Source organism: Sphaeramia orbicularis, chromosome 1 (genome assembly GCF_902148855.1).
Source record: "Sphaeramia orbicularis chromosome 1, fSphaOr1.1, whole genome shotgun sequence".
NCBI lineage: Eukaryota > Metazoa > Chordata > Actinopteri > Kurtiformes > Apogonidae > Sphaeramia > Sphaeramia orbicularis.
In genome coordinates this window covers 38,769,797-38,793,428 of record NC_043957.1, presented here as the reverse complement: position 1 = coordinate 38,793,428, position 23,632 = coordinate 38,769,797, and the positions used below count along the sequence as shown (strand labels likewise).

The window sequence follows — 23,632 nt, the reverse complement described above, 5'->3', positions numbered from 1 at the left end:
AATACAATATATTTACTGCTTCTCATGAAATGATAGTGACAATATGATTTATTCTAGATAGATAAAGCTTCGTATATACTCATTGTACCTGGTCAAAGGTCATTAACAATGTGCATAAATAGGAATAAAAAGTGGAATGTGTCTGAAAACAAGATTATACCAATTTTATGGGCAACAGTGTATTTTTATAAATGCTACATCCTTTTCACCCATTCCACACTATGTGAAAACCCAGATTAAATCTGCTCTTTGTGGTTTCAGTTTATTTGAGGAGGATCAAATAATGGTTTTCAATTGATCTTGATGCAGTTGGAGGAAGATAAATCTTTGGTGTTCACATATGCATAACTTACATCTTACAGTGAGCGTATACATTAAAAAGTGACCCCTAGATTCATTCCGTTTTACATGGAAGTATTGTGTGAATGCCACATCCATTCACACTGTTGTACTTAACCCTTTAACCCCTGAGACATTATTCCAGGTAAACATGCTGCTGTGAATAAGCATCTGTAGAAGTGCTTGTGTTCCTTTTCTTCAGTGGTTTTGCTTTACTGTGTGTTTTAGGGTGAAAACATGGTGGAATAACAGAAAAAGACAAAGAGAGGAACTGAAATTTGACAGGTTTTTACAAAATAAGGCACTCAGATTGCATACCAATAAGAGATTTAGGATGATGAACATGAACTGTGGACTGGAACACACTGAACAACAACAAGTATTTGAATTTTGGACCAGTAGTTTTTGTTTTGGGGCTCTTTTTTTTTTTTTTTAATAAATCAGTCCAGTTGCTTTTTGACACCTGGTTAAACTCCAAAAAGGAGTTACACGGTCAAAACTCAGTAAACAAAAAAAAAAAAAAAAAAAAAAAAAAAGTGTAAAAAAAATAAACAAAGGAAAATCACCATTGTACTGCAAACAACAGTAAAAACAAAGCAAAACAAAACAAAAAAAGACAAGGAAAACAGTGTAAAAAAAACCAAAACAAACCCAAACCATCTATTTTTATAGCGAGTCGGTCTCACTCACTGCTCTGTGTTTTGCCGCCCATTCCACAGGTGGCGGAAGTGTACTGAGCATGCTCAGATGTTTATGGAAAGGACAAGGTCTATTACATTAACACATTTTGAAATTTTTAATATTGAGCAAATGATTGAATTTTTAGAATCAGAATCAGTTTATTTGCCATTTGCAGAAAAACTGTATTGGAAAACCAGTTGCAAGAGCTCAGCATAAAAATACATAAAAGACAGTACAAAGTAAAAAACAATGAAAAATTACATGAATAAGAGTAATAAAAAGACAGTTGCCCCCATAGATTAACCGACACTCACTTGGACAAAGTGCATGAATATAAAATGCATTATTTATACACAAATACAAAAATAAAACATACACCATACATTGTTAAATATGTGATACTGAGCAAATGGTTGAATTTATATGAACATTTAAAATAAATCATACATTCAGAACGCTCACCACAGACACATCAGGGGTAAAAGGGTTAAGATAAGACAACACTAAATCATCCAAAGTGTTCACAATATGTTACTTACTTTGGATGATGTGTTCTGGAATCTGTTGTGAAATCTATTTGAAGTCTTCCACCTCATTTTCCAAATCAGACACTCCAAATTGCGACTGTGCGATTGTATAAAGCTTCTTTCCCTCTTTTTCTTTTTGTATTTGAAGCTATCTTGAGGACAATTAGGTATTTTAGGGAATTTGTTTTTTCTCTATTTGACATTAAAAACACAACATTCCACAATTTCCACTGTAAAGGCTGCTTTTAGTCCTGGGTAGGCGGGTGGTGCCACATTGGTGGATTACTTCAGTACAGCAGATGGGGATTATCATAGCGATTGTGAGCAAAAACAATTCCTAAAAAATGACTTCTTTATGCACACAGCAAGTGTCTCCCTCATCCTTATACCTGCCAAGAGATTGTATTACTTGAGGAAATAAATCTGCAATTTACTGGGGAGGTGTAATTTATCTCTTCACTGAATCTCCCAAGGTATCTAACATAAGCTGCTTTATGTTTTTAGTTATATCTTCCTGTGTGATGTGTCAGTAGGTTCAATGTTGACTCGGAAGATGTATTTTGTAAAGTCTCAATAAAACCACTGGAAAATCCACCGGTGTTAGGTAAAAATCAAACCCAACAGCAAATTAGATTTGAGGCAGATGTTGACTATTTTCAGGATGCAATTGCTACGTTCTTTATGATATTCTAGCGTAGACATAGTGGGATCTCAGGTCGGAGATGGAGATGGGATGATTAAGATACAGATAACTGAGTGAGGATGTAAAGACAAAGAATAGAAAATAAAATACATATGAAGAAGAATGAGTATGAGAAAATATGGATGAGTTCAGAGAGTTGGAAAAAGGGCAGGGAAAGAAAAGAACATGACGAAGAGAAGATGGGGGAAGTGATATGATTGACTCAGTGTTTTCTGGTACAGACAGATATCACATGACCGTCTTTAGTAAGTGCAAACAAAACTGTGGGTCTATGTTGTGAAAGTCGCACATCACAGACTTTTTCAAGTACAACCTCTCAACCTCAACCTTCGACAACTATATAGAAAAGGATGCTTGAGAACAGGGAAGTAAGGTGAAGAGCACATCAAAGTGTCTGTGATAGTGTGAGGAGAGACACTCTGCAGGTTGACTTGGTATTAATTGGTATGTTTTTTATTTCCTGCCTTTCACGACAAGGTGACAGTGACAGTCAACGGTGAGAGGTTTTTGCTTTTGAGAGAGTTGCCTCAAATACTGCGCTTGACTATGTGTGTAACTGTTTGATTCTCACTGTCAGCTTTTGTCAACCAATACATCATACTAGCTCAAAGTCAGCAGGGAAAAAGAACTAAAAGAGAAGAATAAAACAAAAAAATGCATTCTTTGCAAAGCGAATATGCAAGACAAAAGGGTATGTAATGATCATTTTTGTCTTACATGTATATGATCAGGAAGCCATTACTTTTATCTCTTTGCGGCTCATTCAGAAAAATACAGCAACGACTCCGCAAAAGACATTAAATCACACACACATAGACGTATTCAAATGCAATGCACGAAAACAGAGAGATGTGAAAGACCCACACAGACTCACGAACCCACACAAATATGCACGCAAAACGCTCAAGCAGCAAAACAAATACAGAAATCCTGTAATATAGACGCTGTATACTATGAGCCAAAAGCAATTAGAAAAGGAACAGGTGATGCAGCATTAGATCGTGGTTTGACGTCATGAAATATAAAAAGCAACTTAAGCTTATGGGGGAGTGTGAATATTTATGTGAAAGTGTATCAGCTTGTTTTTGCAGATGTGTCTGGAAGAGGAATACATTTTCTTTTGGCATATTCTGTGATAACAGTAAATTTATGTAATACTAATAATACTGGAAGGTCTCAGAGCGTCTGTGTGTGTGTGTGTGTGTGTGTGTGTGTGTGTGTGTGTGTGTGTATATCTACATAGTTTTGAGAAATTGAGATGTTTTTAACTGGCAAATTTGGTACCTACAGGTGAGGAGTAGTCCCATCTCCACATTTAACATCTCGGCAAGGTGATAGGACTAATATTTTGGGAGATATTAGTCATTTTGGAATACAACAGCCTTACAATGCTCAATTGATGGGAAGTGCAGTACCACACTGCATGATGGGAAATTAAGTTAAAAACAGGAATGACACATTATTTACTAACTTCAGTCCCTACATTTCAGTATTAATATGACCCATGGTTCCCCACAGGTCAGTGTGCTAGTATATATTGTCACGGCCCCTCCTCTGCTTTGCAGGAGCGGTTCCTCCTGCAGGTAGAGGAGGGTCATGTTCATTGGAGCCACCTGGGCTCAGTATAAAAGAGGCTCCATACTACTACCATGATAACTATGATCATTATTTACAATAAAGCCCTTTAAATGGCCTGTGCTGTTGTCTGTGTCTCTCTCTGCCCTCAGGTACGACCTTGTTTGTTTGTTCCAGTTCTGTTCTGTTGTGCATTCATCCACAATCCCACCTACGATTCCACTCACACATGTACCTTGCATACACCCTACATGTTTACACACTCACACTCCATACCCATTTTGTATTGTTTGAATTTATCATTATTTACAATAAACTCCTTTAATTGGTCTATACCGTTGTCTGTCTGTCCTCTCATGTTTGCTACAGGCTTTGAGCCGGCCTGTGACTACATATATATATATATATATATATATATATATATATATATATATATATATATATATATATATATATATATATATATATATATATATATGTACATACAGAACATGCACCATGATGTAATGTGTTACAGTTTAATGTTAATTAATATTTTCTACTGTATCTTTTCAATGGCTGCTTTTTATACTTGTGCAGCCTCTCAAAATAAGACCATCTTTTTGGTAGTTATTGGAAAAAGAAACACTAAACCTTCATGAGGATTACACCAAGTCTACATTAGGCTTCTGCACATATCACATGACATCTGTTGACATTGTGCGCCCAGTGCTCTACTCTGAACACACACACATACGCAGACACACAAACTGCCTTCTCACACACCAGTGATGGTAACCATGACAATTTAGCTGCTTCACTTTCATCATCACCCACACACTCTCCATCCATCTCCTTCTCTATGTCTCATCCTGCTTTTATTCTCTGCTTCATTCGTGGCCAAGCAGCTTTCCCAGGTCTTTGTGGGGGAGAAACTAGGTTACCAGGAACACATTTCTTTTTTATTTCTTGATATAAATATAAATTGTCCTTTTCTGCCAGTCTAACTCCCTTTCTTCCCCCTTTTCACAGATCCTGTTTAGACTCAGTGAGGTTTTAACCACGGTTGGAGGTGCAAACCACTTCTTCTCTTCTCACTTCTTTCCTCTTTTATTTTCTTGTCTCCTTTAATTTCTCTATCTTGCCTCCATTTTCACCCTCTCTGCCCTTTTCCTGCTAACTCTGTCTCGGTCTCTTCCTTCTTATTCCTCCAAGAGGTCATACTGCCCCCACTCTTCTTTCCCTTAACGAAGAAACAGAGTGATCCTGGTTCTGTGTGGGAAGAAACCTTGCTGCTAATCTCTTTGCGTTAGCCTACAAGTGTATCACTGAATGACAGTTCTCATCTAACAGTCGGAACGTGTCTAATAGAGTATCACAGTGGGAGCGAATAGCTGGTCAGGCATGTTGACATGGGGCTCTATGGCCTGCTGTTTCAACTACCAACCCTCTACTCACAGTGACTGGCAGTGAAAGGGTAAAGCTGTGATTATCCCTTATTACCTCTGTCCCTTTTTCCTTTTTCCCCCACTTGTTCATCTTATAAGAACTACTCCAATGATGTGTAAAGCTTCACTGAGACACAAATGTAGACAGACACAGACAGAAAAATGGTGGTATAATGAAAGTAGCATTAACACTGCATTTTTGTGAGGATGGGTGTTAAAGTAGCTCACAGAACAACATAGTTTAAAGGAGTTGTATAGAGTATAGATATTCATTGATGCACAACACACCCACAGATTAACCCTAAGGGTCTGATTTACTAAAGGTTTGCACGTGTTTTAATGTGTGTGAACTTGGCTGCCCACGCAAAAACACATTGAAGCTTATCTATTAGCAGGACGCACCAAGGGTTGCGTCTGTCAAATGGGCAAAATAGTGTGCACAACCCATTTAGCGTGTTTGCCTTGATGATTATGTAATATGGGCGTTTCTGCCAGAACGCGCAAAATTATTGGGAGGAGTAGATGCCAATATTTATTTAGCGCACAAAATGGGATTTACCAAACCTGAAACTGATTGCTGTGGCTGATTTTGACTCTATATTTAGTACCTCTAAAACGCAGGTTTTAATTGGCACAGCTTCACCCAAAACTGGCGGTAGTTGTTGTGGTGAAGAAGCGCCATAGGCCCAACCAAAGGCAGCACAGAGATCCAATCTATTCTGCTCAGGTCGACATTTTTGGATCGACAGAAGAAAAAATAATTGAGACGCCTGGCCTACCCAGTAATGCCATTTTAGAATTTTTAGATGAACTAGGGGATGATTTCGAGCCAGTCACAACGAGGAGGAGTCATGAAATACCTTCTATGACTAAACTCCTCCCAACGTTACATTTCCATGCGTCTGGATCCATTAGTACCGGTGGATCCCAAAGCAGTTTTTCCAGCGTACTGTCTCCATGACGACAACCAGTAGCACACACATAATCCTCATTTAAATAGGGTGGTCTCCAAGACTTTGCACCTGTTGTCTTTTGTGCAGGTAATCTTAGTTGATCATCTGTGACACGCAAATCAATAGCACGCACATTTTTTAGCACAAGCAAGAAAATTTGTGCCTGTTATTTGTGATCTTAGTAAATCAGGCCCTGTGTCTCCAAAGACTGTCTCACTCACTGAATAAAGTCTAAAGTGTAATGTTTATATACATCTGTATTATGGTATCATTGAGTTTTATCCTTCAAACAAACACCCAGATAGTTGATTAAAACAACACTGTGCCTTTAAAATCTTCACATGCTGCGTCAGCTGATAGTTTACATTACAGCTCTGTTAGCTTAGCGCTGTTTTTGGACATAAAACAGCCCCAGTAAAACCTGTTACCCTTGTCAGTAGCTGCTGATGAGATCAGTTTGGAATCATTCAAACTGATCAGAACTTTCACAGTTTAGTTGACTGATCCAGTTTAGTCTGGATCAATATCACTCAGCAAACATAACAACATAATATTTTAACTTCATACTTTCATAAGCTTCAAAATCAAACTCACCTGTGCAGAGGAAACAGTGTTATTGCAGCAGAAAACTTCATTCTTTTACTTTAAAGCTGTGTCCAGTAGTAAAACACTGGAAACTGATAAAAACTCTGAAGTTCGTTTTGTTTTCAATTTGGAACCTGGCTGACTCACTACTGCCTCTAGTGGTCACATACTTGACAGTGACACAGTGGCCTGTGGCTGTGAACACATTCAGTGCACATCCATGCAATATAATATGAGGCACTGACATCTTTGACATAATGACAGAATTCTTTACTCTAAACACTCTAATGACATTTCTAGCTAATTTTTTCAAATCTTTTAAAGAAGACTTGAAATAGGAACTGATCTAAGATAAAGACAAACCTGACCTGGTTAATCTTATTTTACTGTAAATACAGGTCAAATCTTATTTTCCAGAGATATAGTAACATGGAACGGGAGTACAACAGTAATACTTATTTGGTATGTTATAATTAGGTCTCTTTTTCAGTAATTTAATGACTGACCTATTCTTTTTTATGGACTGTATACTTTAGCTGATTAGCCAAATCATATAAAACTGGGGCAGGACATAAAGTGTCTGAAATGGATGAGCCACAATGAACTAGTTGTACATGGAGTAACATTAAATTTTTTTAATTATTTATTTATTTTTTGGTTAACTAATTGTCTTCAATATTCTAGAGTGTTCAGTTCAAATTTTTAATTTCTCATTGATTTTTGTTTAGTGATGGGACTTTTGGCTCTTTGAAGGGAGTCGTTCAATCAGGAGCCGTTCACTGAAAAGAGTCGTTCAAAAGACTGGCTCTTTTATGTTTTTTGCATTATTTTGAAACACCAATGTTTTAATGACTAAATAGGCTACATGTGATGACTGACATTACATTTTAAATGTGTTTAATTGGCGCGGCAGTAAGTATTATCTTACTTTAAAAAAGAATAGTTAGTTCAAATGTGTGGGCTAAATACATGACATGAGAGGTGACATTAGGCAAATGCTGGAATTGGACTAAAAACATCACGGCACATTATGTGGACTAGTCTGTAGCCTAAAAATGAAGAAGAAAATAAAACATTTTCTTATGAAATAACATTTTATTCTCCTCAAAACAAGAACAATAAATGTGTGTAAACATGCGGAAAAATTGCACAAAACACAACAGTGATTAATCACTGCAATTACTTAAATACCTGAACTGTAGTGCAATTCTCAGAACAAGAACAGTATGTTGGTAAATTGACAGGCAATCGGACACTCCCTCCTTAAAAAAAAAAAAAAAATGAACGGCTCTTTACAAAGACTCGGTTCCGATTGTTCATTTCAAAGAGCCATTCAAAAGATTCGATTCATTCGTGAATGTCACATCACTACTTTTGTTCACCTTTATATTTTATTCCTACTTACGTTCAAAATAACATTTATCATCATCATCATTATCACAGTATATAACTTTCTGTTATGGCTTTTACAAATTCAAAACAGCAGCTTCATTATTTTTTGCCTGCTTGATTGCTAATAAGACTTCTGACATTTCTTCAGCCTGCAGTGGTTAAGCTCTTCCTAGGCTCCTGCTGTTCATTCCTTTAATTCGCTGTACACAGTGTACCACTTCTCTGTTTACATCTTGAGTCATCTTGTGTTTGACCTAACTGGTTGTTATGACTACTTTCCTGTTTAGACTGACCTCAAAATGAAAAGCTTTTCATTAGAAACCTGTACAAACACACAGACATCGTTCATTTTGCTGTGATTCTTCCTGTCTGGCTGAGTCACTCATTTGGATAAATTGCCTTTTTAATTGCAAAGTTGCATCCAAATGAAGCACATTTCTGCTTTAATGATCTAAGACATTTCAGATCATATTAGTGATTCTGCTAACTTTGCTAATTCTGGTGTGCTTGCAAAAGGGAAGAAAATGATCAGTCTATTTTGTGGGGCTGCGATTGATATAAGATTTCCGGTGTGACATCTAGATTCTCTCCTCCTTGTTCTTTCCAACCCTCTTTTGTCTGTCATATGGGACTCCATTATTCATGAGGAATGGTCCCAAGGCTGAACAGTACTCAAACTTCTGTCCAATTTGCATATGGGCAATGAACTGATATATGTGTGAGAGAAGTAGTGCTTTCAGAGTATGCAGATGAAAGTGTATGCATATCGGCTGTTTGTGTGATAGAATACAAGGCAGATGAAAATTGCAATCAGTTTAAAAATGTCAGAAGGAGAGGATGATTGCACCCACAAACTGCCTCGATTCCACTTTTCTGCTGTCTATGAAAACACTTGAACAGTGTGAATGTGCGATTGCATGTCTGGGTGTTAAAGTATCTGTGCATGAGCAGATTTTTCTTTTGAGTTGCTATCAGTGTCAAAGATGACAACTTTGATTGCAGTAACAATAGAAGACAAATCCAGAAAAGAATATGTGGAGCCTGGACTTTCTGAACAATATAATTTGGTATAAAATCAATGTAACTATAGAGTAGTCAGTCTGCATGATGGAAACCAACCTATTTCATACAATACATGAGGTTTTTCTTCAGTAAATAAAATATCAGCTATTGGTGTGATGACATTTCTGTCTGTGATTTTCTGTAGTTACCGAAATGTCTTTTAGAAACCCTCAGAAATCTGGGTTCAAAAGTTGGCTGTAAGTACTGACTCTAAAAATGTAGAGTTTCCCTACAACATCCATTAACTCTTTTATGCATGAATTATGGAAAAAAGTATCTAGATTTTTTTTAGGTGGATTTTATTACTCAAAATCAGGCTAAAGTTGAAATCCATTTTGAATTCTTTAAAAAATGTTTTTTTTAAGAAGATATTTAACCTCCTGAGACCCAGGAAAGTACAGGTTTGTTTTTTGCTTTTAATTAAATAATTGCCTATATTGGAAACATCATGATGCAACATTTTCTTCAGATGCATTTTTAAAATTTTCATGGAATGTCCTTTGCAATGGACAGTTTTTGTTTTGTTTTTTTTTGTATAGAGCTGTAAAACTCTTGTCCACAAACGTGGACAGAAAACCCATAGTCAAAATTCTAAAACTAAGATGATACTTTTTTCATTGTATTGCCTAGGGTCTATAGAGACTGCCCCCATGTGGTTTGGAGAATATTGCCTTTATAACCCTTTGGAAAGTAAGTTTCAACTGTGTCCACAAATGTGGACATCATGCATGACAGGGTTAATAATAATTCTCCTCAAGCTTTTGATCACTTCATAATGTATCATATTAAAATCTAGAACATATTAAACCCTTGAAATGCAAAGAGCAGGAAATTCTTCATTTACAGTTCTGATAATCAGACAGTTATCTGCAGAAGACTGAGTGAAAAAAATACTTAATGCAATTGTTTTCAAGTAGTCTCATTCCTCTTTTACCACGGTCTTTAAATTATGACTCAGCCTCAAATGAAGCAAATGTATTTTCCAAATCACACTAAAAAACATCCATCCAATGTCACTCTTCAAAAACTATATGTACACAGCCTTCAAAACCCACTGTTTTTACTTAATACATATTTGTGGAAACTATTTTTGTTCAATTAAATTTCAGTTATGACATATCACAAATGCTCCCTTTTATTGTCTCTGTGTGTAAATCCATATTCAAAGTACCTGAGGTCATACTTGCACTGCATCTTTCTTGCAAACAAAAATGTGGACCCGTCATCTTTCCAACAGCCAGCCTCCATGTTTATCAAAATTTAAGACCCGATTAACTTCACCATTGATTCAGAACAGGACTGCAAATATGGTCTTAAAGGGCCTTATGATGTCTTAGTTCATGGATGAACCTGCATGGCCTTCTGTGAAGATGTTGGTTTCAGCAGAAATGGTATTTTCTCTGCACACCCACAATCTGAGTTTCAAAAACACCTTTAGCTATTTAGATTACTGTCAACATACAGTAGTATGTCATTATGTGCTGATTCCAAAAAGGTTAATGTCATTAAAGATGTAGGATTAATTTAAGACGGTTGATGAAATGACATCACTTCATGTGCTGAGAGCTACTTTAACCCATAAAGACCCAAACATTCACCAGTGTCCTAAACCATCTACCGATGTAACTGTTTAATAAGTGTTGAGCCACTAATCCTATCAATCCATGTAAATAATTGATGTAAAAAACCAGTTATTCATCTTTTCATGGTCATCAGATGTGACCCATTTGGACGTTCAGAGGCTCCATAGTTACCGTGGAAACACCATCCTCTTCTACAACATTGATTCACCAGTAAAACCCATGGAGTTGGATCAATGACAGTGGATGGAGGCACTGGGTTTATGTTCAGTTAATGAGAGATTGGACTGGAAAAGTCAGTTTTTCTTCAGTTTTTTTCTGTTTTTGATATAATAAGCCTCAACTTTAATCTGAGCTTTAATGAACATCTACATGAGGATTGAATTAAATACAGGAAAATACATGATTTACACGGAAAAAACACAAAATACAGACGATGATAGTAGTGTTGTAGTACTCAAGTCCAGTCTCAGACTCGAGACCGGTCTCGAGACTATTTTCTGCTTTCTCTGTCTTGTCTCGAACTTGACCCTTCAAGGACTCGGTCTCAGACCACAGTGGGAGGAGAAGGACTCATAATTTCAGAGTGAGTCCTCGAGTCCTTGGCAGAAGATGATGCATATGGTAGGGATTTTTTAATGATAGTAAAAAGTCCATATGAAGAGGTTAGGTAGACAAGAGAGTGCCAGCCTGGTCCTTTAAACAATTCCCAGTCTAGCTTAGTCTGTATCTGTTGATTATTAATTGGGGTGATATTAAATCATGGTTATGAAAACTGACTTGTTTTGATGATCTTGGTCTCAACTCCTGAAAGACTCTTCCTGGGCTCAGTCTTGCTTCCTCAAAGATTTGGTCTTAACTCGGTCTCAGCTGCATTTGAATACCAACGGTCTCGGTCTCGACTAAGTCTCGACCCTTCAAAGACTCGGTCTTGACTTGGTCTCGACATAGGTGGTCTTGTCCCCATCACTAGATAATTGTATAATAACTGGTGATCAATCACAAAGTAGCACTGGGTCTTTATGAGTGAAGATAGTTGATAATAAGACCAACACTGAGTGTTGTTGAACCCCTCGACCCCTTTTGACAGTGCAGGCTGCCCTGCACCTATACCCCTTTTGATCCCTGCTCCCCCACCAATATCACGGTCCCCTCACCTCATCTGTGCTTCTCCTATCTGCTACCATGATCATAGACTGAGCTCCAAAGACCTGAAAAATGTAGGTCAACAGTGCTGTCCAAATTTTACGTATTAACCCTGATTTGACCTTGAAAATGATATCTGAGAGCTTCTCAAGTAAGTTTCACGTAAATACCAAACATGGGATGATTTGGTGAGGAGTAATCGCATTGACACTGATGGACATTCACACAGACGAATACCGCAGGACACACCAATACTCCTGCAGTGGAGGAGAAAAAATGACCATCATGCAAGAACATTTTCATAACCTGATCTGAACTTTCTTTTACTTTTTAAAGTACAATGGGCTTTTACAAGAATGCCATGTCAGATTCAGCATGCACTCATACAAACTGTGTAATTGACCTGCACAAACATGACATAGCTAACATGATACCACCACCTAAGTTAAAGAGTATGTCAGTAAATGATGAAGTACACAAGCTCAAAACTGCATCAAGCTAATGTAATAATATTTAATTTAGGTTAAATAATAAATAAATAATAAAGGTTAATGGTGCTGTACAGACTTTCTGCGTGATCTTGAAAAAGTCTCATTTTTATGCTGATTGCAGTCTGCAATTTAAAATGAGACTATCAGCACCAAAATAGATTATTTCCAAATACTATTTCCAACTTCCCTGGTCAGGTCAGACAAAACTGGACTGATTACGGCAGACTTATGTCACTATGACAACAACACACCGACCGGTAGAGTTAAGTAGTGAGACATAAGCTGAACGAGTGAGAAGTAAGATCTGTCCTTTTTCCTAAAGAAAGGGATTTCATGGATTTATTTAGTTGTAATGGTGGACACTGGAACTGGAGCTGGACTGACAGAAAGAAGAAGAAAACTAAAGGGGAGAGTGACAGGGCACGGGCTAAAACACCGGTAAACCTCTGCATTGAACCGATAGATAATTAAACAAATGAAAACAGAGCTGGAGTTGTCCCTCTTCCTTCTCCACAGGTACAGAATGCTTCTGTTCTTTCTACATATGCATTGGAACATTGCATTTGACTATAGTGTCTGTTGGTAGCTCAGTCAAACACTAGTAAACACTTGTGTGTTAGCCACAGGGCTAGCTCTGTGATGTGGCTAATCTGTTTTATTTGGTGCATTGTTTCAGTCCCAAACTAAGGGCTTTGGAAGGTGAGACTTTGGTTTCATTTTCACTTTCACACCAGTTACTAAACTACGCTACAAACAGACTTTATGTACTTTGCTTGTCTCGTTTCAAACGTCACTTTGCACCTGCAAGTTACTGTCTGGATAAAGGAAGTGCAGAGTTGTAAAGAGGATCCGCTCTTCAGTCATTAGCTTCAAAACAAATGCAGGCCTTGGCCACAGTTATGCCCTTACAACAGTAGGTGCTAGTGCTCATGGGAAATGAAGTCTTTGTCCCTTAAATACACCACCGATTCCAGCCGAAGGTGTCGCTGCAATCCACTTTAAACAAACTCTCTGTTCAGGACATTTAAATAAAAAAATATTCAATTTAGTTAAAAACTAAAGCTACAAGTTTTCCTAAATCACTCATATGTGGCTTTTAGAAACAAATCTGTTAGATGTGTGAAGTGCAACTACATATAAAAAGGGTGTACTTAATATATCTTTGTTAACTAGGTGTGTCACAGTTTAGAGCATTCAGTCTTATATAGGATACATAGATGCAAGGAATGTAAAATGGAACCAAATGTCCAGAAAAGTTAAACTGAGGAGTCTGCAACATGTGAGAACAGATCCCCAGCCTTGTTCTATAGCTGTTGTGTTGTGTTATTATGCAAAAACACACTTAACACACTAATACATATTCAACAGCTTCCCTCAGATACGCTCATCCTAGACATAAAAAAGGAAAAAAGTACAACTATTATCTCCACTGCTTTTTAAGTAGCCTCTAGACGCAAAAAGCAGACAAGGCCAAAAACATTACAGAAGTAAAAGGCATTTACATTTCATCAGCTCTGCATCCATTATTGTCCTTACAGGCTGTACAAAGTGTCTCAGGAGACGCTAAACCACACAGGGTGGAACAAACTGTAACTTGCCTGTTCAACCAAATCTAATGCCTCATGAATGTGGGGTATTTTGGTGTTTTATTTCCTCTTCCATTCCTATCTACTTATGACTTCTGTGTACAGTACAACCTCTGTCCTCAACATTTCCTGTGTTACATCTACATCAGCGTCACCTGTTCTTCCTCTTAAATCCTGTTTATTGTCTGTCCTCTCTTCACTTTAAAGATGGACTGCATAAAGACTGTAGGCATAAAACAGCTTCCACATCTGTTTTTAAAGACGTGACATGATGGTACATTGTAGTTTTATGCATTCTGAGCTCTCAGTTAATAAACTTTGAATAATAATCTGCCCCGGGGGTTTGCCCCAGTATCCATCTTTGCGTCACATGGAGCTGCATTATGTATGAAGGCTCTTCCCAAGGTTTAAGAGACAGTCTTGAGGGTGAGCAGTCATTGAATAGCAATGGACTTCCTGCATTTTCCCTCCTCTGTAGCTGCTCTACGTAAGTTTCCTTTTTGGTTTTGTTCTATCGTTTTCCCGTGGTGCCTTTCTTTCTTGTTTATGTATCCTTCTTTCTCTCATTGCCTTTTGTTTTTGCAGAATTTTGCATCTCAACTTCTCACAAAAAAACGCCCTCGCTTTGCCTTCATATACTATTTGAGAAGTTTATATTTAGCTGCATTAGAACAGAGCCCTCTAGGGCAAAAGCATTTATCTCTATTCTTCTGACCCACATAAAAAGGTAGAGAAATAAACATCCACAGTTAAAATGCCATTCATTCACAGCAGCAGCCCTCTTGGTTGTGTTTACAAGGGTGTGTGTTTGTGTGTTTGTGTGCCAAGGCTCACACTTTGCCACAGGCGTTTGAAGTCTGCAATTACCATTTGATCCTGTGATTGGTCACAGCTCAAGCACATTCGCTGATGAGTAGTTTGTGTGGTGCAATCATACATCCAAACAAACGAATAAATTATTCAAAGCGTGCCTTATTCGTATCCCTTCTCATTCAGGTAGTTTAGTTTAATCATTGGTAGAAGTGTTGAAATCTGCTTTAGGGGGTTGCATGTAGTATTGATATTAAAAAATTAATCCAAATCTGAACAACAGGGAGCGGTCGTGTAACAGAAAATGCACCCACAGTGACCAAAGACATCAATAAATGAACACTCTACCTATCCATAGACTAAATAAAGTCTGAGGCTCATTGTTTGTATAATGGTGTCATCAAATTTTCTCATGAATCTTGTTTTCTTAACACCCATACATGTAGTGTTTGAAAGTAGAAATACAACCACTATGTGTTTGTGTTCAAGTTGTGTTTTATTGTACAGTACTGTATATCTGTCTACAATACTTAAAGGGGTTATATGTAGTATCAATATTCCACACTCTCAACAGCAGAGGGAGGTCATGTACCAGAACACACTTATGACGCCCAAAACCACCAACGAATTCATGCTTATGTATCCACTCACTGAAAACAGTATAAAGCTCATTGTTTACACACATTTGTATTATATCTGTTTTTAGACAGAAAAACCATTACTGTAAAAACCACAAAAATTGCCTCTATTTTCTGTACAGTTTGTGTTGTCAGTAGCTGCACTAAAGATCTGTTTGGAATCATCCAAACAAGGTCAGAACTGTTACAATTTATTCTGGATCATCAAATAGTGAGTTTTAGCAAAGATAATAACATCATACAATAACGTTATACCTTTATAAGCCTCATAATCAACTCCCTCGTGTAGAGGAAATGCTGCCAAACTCCATTCTTTTCATTTACAGCTGTTTCCAGTGGTGAAAACAACAACAATGCTTCTAGCTTTTATCATTTTGTCACTTTCTTTGACTCTAAAAGTTGTTTCTGTGAAAAGATTCGTTTCATATGTCTACAATCCATTCAGAGTTCTTTATTCTAACCTCTCTGTGTAAGAAAATATCAGTTCTGATATATCACAATATTTCATTTCACAATATTGTATCAATATTAAAAAGTACTGTGTCGATATTTTTAAGTATTTATTCAAATGCAGACATGCAGAGGTTTATTTTGTTTTTTGTTTTTCTTTTTTGTTTATATTTTTGGGGAATCTTGCAAGCTCTTTTATTGATATATTCACATAGGTATTTTGGCTCTGTTGTTTATATACTGAAAATGTAGTCTTGTGATATTACAGGTGATGGATGTAGTTTTTTGAAATTGATAACACTGTTTTGTTAAATGATGGTGATTTCAAGCATCCTAAAAGCACTTTTTTCTGTCAGAGAGGCAGATGTTAGTTTTTCAGGACATAATCTTAAAAAAAAACAACTAACCAAACAAAAAAATATTGTAGTATCGTGATATATGGTATTGTAATCCCAATACTGTGATTTGTATCATATTTCCAAATTCTTGCCAATGAACACCCTTAAACCTCTCAAATGATTATTTTGAGCAATTTTAATGTTTGTAGAAATACAACATACAGCTCCTTTAACCCATTAAAGACCCAGTGGAACTTTTGTGGCAGTGTCCTAATGAACTTTTCTCTCTATTTTAAACTCTCTTAAGTAATTTAGCACCATTTATTATAATATCATCCTCTGTATTTTATGTTTGGTTTTTTTTTCAGTTAAAATAATGTATTTTCCTGTATTTAATTCACTGATCATATAGATGTTCATAAAAACTCAATACATTCAATGGTTTTTATATCAAAACAATGAAAACTTCAGAAAAATTTCACTTCTTCAGCAAAATATATCATTAACTGAACATAAAACAAGTGTCTCCATCCACTGTCAATGATCAAACTCCATGGGTTTTACTGGTGAATCAGTGTTGTTGAAAATGAAAGTGTTTCCTCTGAATGCCCAAATAGGTCATATCTGATCACCATGAAAAGATGACAAACTGGATTTTACACCTATTATTTGCATGTATTGATAGGATTAGTGGCTTTAGGGTTATTAAAAATTTTAGATCAGGAGATGCTTTTGGTCACTGGTGTATATTTGGGTCTTTATGGGTTAATTGAAAACTTTGCAAAAACTTGAATGACAGAAAAAAAAAAAAAAGAACCACAAGCAGCTCCTTTCAGTATATTTGTATACTTGTTTACATGGTCTCATACAGTGGCTGAGAGTAAAAATGCAGGTCTCCTTAATGAAAATCATTATACACTATTAGGATTTGGACCTGCTAAGTTGCTATTTAGTTCAGTCAAGGTTTGGTGTCCAAGAAAGACATGTTAGTCCACACAAGAGCATTTAAGTATCGGAAACATGACCATGTGAATATCAGAGTTGTGTTCACATCCTAGTGACTATATCTGATCTCTTCAAATGTAACTGTATCCACACAAACCACAGTCACACATGCATATCCCAGCACATGCAAACATACAAGAATATGCGAGCTGAAATACACACACCAACTTGACTCCCACCTGCGCATATACACACGATCAGTTCTGGGTGGCAGTGGAGGAGCGGATGTGCGCCGTCATCCACCCACACATTCACCTTCACTGATGCACTGAAACTTACAGCATTTTTGCCAAGCACCACACAAGTACTTCTGTTTCACTCACCTCTCACTTCCTCTTTGTCTTTCTTTGTCTCACATACAGTATTCTGACTTAACACCAATCTGTTTCCTACCAGTAATCAAACACAATCAACTGTACAGTGTTATGTGTTCCATTCATACTGTTTCAGTAACATGAAAGACATGACTCATCACTGCTTAATTACAACACTGCCATTTTTGAGACAGAGATTTCAAAGGGGAGAAGAGACGTGTCAGATTCTGTTTTATCCTGCACATCAGCATTTAATGAGCCCAAACCCAAATTTCACATGCCATTACAGCCAATAGCTTTTTACCTCAGTGGCTTTATTGCTGCAAGCAATTAACAACATTTTCTGCAATAAAAATGTCTGATAGATGCATCGCCAGTAATATATGGAGGTCAAGATGTGTCAAACTAATAAAAGAGACACAGTAATGTAAGTGAAATAAGTGCATGGAATGAAAACAAGTATAATACTTTAGTTGAGAAGCACCTCGAGTTGAGCTTTTGGTCTTGCCTTTCCTCATTCATGGTTGTTAATATCTTTTATTAAATAAATAAGAATCAATAACCTTAGTTCTTGCATATATATATATATATATATATATATATATATATATATATATATATATATATATATATATATACATACAGAACAATAATCACAATTATAATCAGTAACTAAAAAGAAATGGCTTATTGTTGCTCATCGTATTTCTCTTCCTTGAATTGCACATTATACCTACATTGCAGAAAAAATAAACATATATAAATAAGCTAAGATTAAATTCCACTCCTCAAGTTTTTAGAAGGAAATCATTTCTTTGTAGATTCAACAGGGAGCTACAAAATCACATTCAGTCATCTCTGAGTTCTTTCCATAGTTTCACTACAAAAACAGAAACACATTTATATTTTATGTTATATTTATTATACATTCTCACTTTACATGTCTGAAAGACAAACAGCGCTCTTAAATTATGAATAAATTATAAATCCCTTCTTCTAAACCAACAGTCTGAGGCCTAAGGATAGAGCCAGTGTGTCCACTGCATTGAATAGATTTGTCTTGAAGGCCAGTTTGTTTGCAACACATATAAACGAAAATTGATGTGACTCAAATTGAATGAGGACCCACTTACTGCACCCTTCAGTGCAAGCATCATTCTGTTAATTTACAGTTGTGTAATGTCTCCTGTGGATTTGGATGGATCTTTCACACTTGTAGGCAGAGTTGTGAGGCACAAATATATAAGTATAGTGTTTTCATGCATCTATGAGTATTTCTTTTCCTGACAACTTATCTCTTCTACTCTACATTTTAAAACAAATATCTCCTTGACTTCTACTTTGATTACTAAAGCATTTGAGGGAACTTATTGATTTAATTTTGCCAATTTTATTTCCTTATTATTTCTTTTATTATTATTATTATTAATAACAATAATAATTTCATTTTACTTATATTTTACATATATACAGTATATTCCATATATATATATATATATATATATATATATATATATATATATATATATATATATATATATATATATATATATATATATATATATGACTGAATTCAACCTAAATGGATTCAACCAAACAGAAAAGACTGGATCACAGAGAAAAGGTGTCATATATTCATGACACTGAAAACAGATGTGTACATTATAATAAAGCTGATGTTCATTGTTTTCAGTGTTTCAATTGTATTTGAAGTTAGAATAGTCTAAAACAAGAGTATCAAAGCCATTTTAGTTCAAGGGCCACACACTGACCAATAAAATAATAGGCATAATAACCTAGAAATAATAATCCAAATGTTTCTTTTTGTTTTACTATGAAAAAAGTAAAACTGCCTTATGGAAATGCAAATAATCTGAACAACCATGTACAACCAGAAATATCTTAACAAAATTAGAGCAGTTTCAACAATATTATGTCTCAGCTTATTAGTAACTCATTGTGCAGATAACAGTGGGTCTACAAAGGCACAAAATATTTACAAACAGGTAAAATATTGTTAAAATTGCACTTATTTTTCTTAAGACATTTCAGGTTGGTCATATTTGTTCAGGTTATTTACATTTTATCTTGAAAGGATAGCTTGTAAATGTAAATATTTTCTTAGTGTAATTTTACTTTTTTCACATTAAACCAAAAAAAAAAAAAGTTGGAGTTGTTATTATACATATACATACATATATATATATATATATATATATATATATATATATATATATATATATATATATATAAACTTGAGATCACATTGGGCTGTATGTGGTCTGAATTTGATGCTCTTGAAGGTTAATAATATTTTCAGTGAAATTCTTGCATTTCTCAAATTCATTTCTTTGGACCTTTTGGCTATATGTTTGACAGCCCTGGTCTACAATGTACACATTATTACCTCTGCCAAGGAACGGCGAAGGTTATGTTTTCATCAGGGTTTGTTTGTCTGTTTGTTTGTCTGTTAGCAAGATAACTCAAAAAGTTATGGATGGATTTTGATGAAATTTTCAGGAAATGTTGATACTGGCACAAGGAACAAATGATTAAATTTTGGTTGTGATCGGGGGGGGGGGGGGGTGGGGGCTGATCTGCCTTGGGGGAGGTCTGCGCTCTCCAAGTGCTTTTCCATTATTAATACATGTGAGGTTCAGTTTACTTTACACAGAATCTGTAGATAGAAATGGTCTTCAAAAGCTTACATTTAACTTTTTCCTATGAGGATGTTTCAGAGCCTTTTACTTTGATGGAGAAGATAAATCAATATCTCTACCTTTACCAGTCTATTTTTAAGACAAGCAGCAGTGTCTGCACTTCCACTTGAGTGAAGAATGTATGTACTTTGGCCATGTCTCCTTTTAGTAATGACATCTGGGCTACCTTTGTTTGGGAAAAAACAGATAAAATCAGGAAGATGGTATCTAACCCTGTCAGGGCTTGTCTTACAAACTGGACACAGAAGGATAACATTTAAAATTAATTTAGAATATTTATACTTAAAAAATATTCTATTACTGTAAAGCAAAAAAAAAAAAAAAGAAGAAAAAACCCCCCAGTTATTTCTGAAAGCATGCCTGTGCTTGCTGATACATAGAGAAGGAGCAAGAGGAGAGGGAGTATGAGGGAAATATAAGTGAATCCAGATCCTGGTAAGTTTGGAAATGTGTTTGAGCCCTCACACTCACAGATACTGGTACACTCTGCACACACTGCAGCAGCTTGGGTTGACTCAACAAACCTCTTCACTGTCAGCTGAAGATGCATTTGCTGTTTGTGGCTAAAAGTCTGACTTAAATTTGAGAAGTGAGATGAAAACCCTGTTCCATATCATATCTGAACACGGGCTTCTTGGATGGAGCTATATCTTGGAGTCAGAGAGAATGCAGATGCAGCGACTTTTTAAAAAAGCCGCTTCACACTCCAGGCAAAAATCACACCACACCACTACTCCCACTCAGCTCCCAAACACCGACGCCTGCAGCCCCAATCTCCTCACATGTTGAGCTCAGAAAAGGCCCCCAAAGGAACAGATTCACACAGAGTGTGTATATATAAGTTTGTGAATTTGTGGCTATGTGCAGTTACATCATGAGCAGAGTCACAGGCCGAGGACTATTCCTGCTATTTAAAGAGTATTTCTAACAAATATTTTTTTCAATTTTCCATTGCTGATACCGTCCACATTGCTAAATTACATAAGTAAAGCAGACCTAGACTATATTTTTAAAAATGAGAACAGCTGAGGGAGACGATAGAGGAGAAAGCTTTCAAATACAAAACCAAACGACCATGACTGCTGGTGTGTTTGTGAGTTTTTTGGTAAAGCATGAATGTGTGGCTCGGAGGCAGCAATGTCATAATGCTACTTAACTGTATGACATCAAAGAAACAAGCCCTGTGGGACAAGACAGGCAGTCATGGAGACAAAGCTTTGATGGGGATGTGACACTATGTTTCATTATTAATATCCTGCTCTACTGGCAAGAAAGTGTGTCTGTTCTGACATAATTCAGGATAATCTACACATAAACATATAACAACAATGACTGTCCTTTAACATTTTCATTTGAAACCGATTTAATGCTGCCAACTGTCATAAAGGACCAACAATACTCCTGTTGAATAAGGCTGTTGTTTTAATGTGAACACTGCTAGGGATTCCTGACCTACAAATTGCAATTCTGTACAGACGATTAATTATTAAAGATGCTTCAATGTGCATTTTTAAGTCTGGGATGACGAGCTGAAAATAATGAAATTGTGTCTCCTCTGAATGTCTCTGAAACAATGAGACATTCAGAGCTGATGCTTTATTCTGTTTTAATACCATGTAGTGTTGAGAATTAAGAGGAGACTCTGTACACTCTAGCTACCTCCGTCTGCTCTATGGAGGACAAATATAGTGTCCGTTGCCATGGTTATGACAGAGAACGCATCCACACAAAAAGGAGCAATGAGACCACAAGGATAGACACCTACACACCTCTCACATCTTTCAATCCATAAACACCACGTGTACATGAGGAGGAACTGGATCTGTTTTTGCATGTGTTTCACATGTTTTGGGTAGATCATGCGTGCACTGTCGCAGGCAACTGTCATTTTTGTTCATGCAGTATTGTGTGTGATGAGCACCTGTGGATGGAAGTTGGAACACAGACTCACCGTCACAGTGGGGATGGCGGTGACGAGGGAGTAGACTAAGACGGGTGGTGCCTTACTGTTGTCCTCCGGTCCCGGGTATGGCTTGGAGTAGGCTTTGTCGAAACAAAAGAAGCCCTGGATGTGCACAGGGAATGTGTCCGTGTACTCAAAGTAGTATGCCAACAGTACAGTCCCTGCCATGATGACCAGCTGGAAATAAAACATATTGGTCCCAGCGTTAGGATTGATCCACAGGAAAGTGTAGGAGTAGGGTAAAGACACAAGGAAAGAAAAAAAACTGTAAAGAAAAGGGTAAAAAAGGCGATTTTTCCTTCACAGAGCAAAATGATGGATGCTTCCGTAATGTGTAAAATGAATCAAGTGTGCGTGGAGAGATAGTCAGGGTGGGAGGCAGGGAGGGTGGGAGGAAGGGAGGGATAAAGACACAAGGAGACAAATAAGGAGAAAGACAGAAAGAGAGGGGGGAAAAGGAAAGAGAGAGCAATGACAAAGAGAGCGTGAGAGAAATCCCCTCAGCAGTGTCAGTATGCAGAGTGGGAGGGTAAAAAAAAACAAAAAAAAAAAAAACAAATGGAGACCAATCAAAGACAATAATGATGGATGAAGGAAGAGAGGAGGGATGAGGCACAGATGGGGTGAAAAAGAGCACAATTCTAGAAAAAAGAAGAAGAGGAATGAGGAAAAAAAACTTCACTGGGATGAGCAGAGAGCTTATGACAAGAGGAAATAATGTGTGTACGTGTGGATTTCTGCATGATATAAATTGTTAATATTCAAGACTGCTGTGCCACTAGCTGTATGCAAAGTATATGCAAGCCATGAAGCATAAAGTATGACCTTCACACGAATTAAAAATTAAATAAAAAATGTTTCTAACAGATTGGGGTGAGGATAAGAGAGGAAGAAGGGAAGATAAACACAGAAAGCATTAAAAAAAAAAAAAAAAAAAAAAAAAAGCTGGCTGCTCTGCATCTGAGACAGATGCATGAGCACTAATTATTCATTTATACTCCAGTGAACAGCAAACTAACTCCTTCACTCAGGTCTTTTCAGGAAAAAAAAAACAGCTGCACAGTAAGCTTATCTAAATCTGTAACTGAAAACTGGAGGTTTATGCAATATTTATTTATTTTTACCATGTGGAAAAAAAAAGCCTGAACCAAACACCAAACACCATGAGCTAATTAAAAAGTGCATGTGCTTTAAACGTAGTGAGCTGATTAGTTTCATCATAATCTGCTGACTAAATGTTGGCTAGATGAACTCGCATTGTGTTTGAAGGACACGTTTATCAGCAGCAAAACATGGGGACCAGCAGGCTGAGCTGGTTTAGAGCTTTGGGGACGCTGAGACGGGGAA

General features: G+C 36.7%; 1 protein-coding gene across 2 annotated transcripts in view; it reads right to left on the bottom strand.

Moving 5' to 3' along the window:
- Nucleotides 1-23,632, bottom strand: part of LOC115427525 (phospholipid phosphatase-related protein type 5-like) — a 68,125-nt gene that overhangs the window by 11,129 nt on the left and 33,364 nt on the right. For both annotated transcript variants that reach the window (XM_030146111.1, XM_030146119.1), the window contains exon 3: nt 22,274-22,462. In XM_030146111.1, coding sequence (XP_030001971.1) covers nt 22,274-22,462 — 189 coding nt within the window. The remainder of the gene's footprint in view (nt 1-22,273; nt 22,463-23,632) is intronic.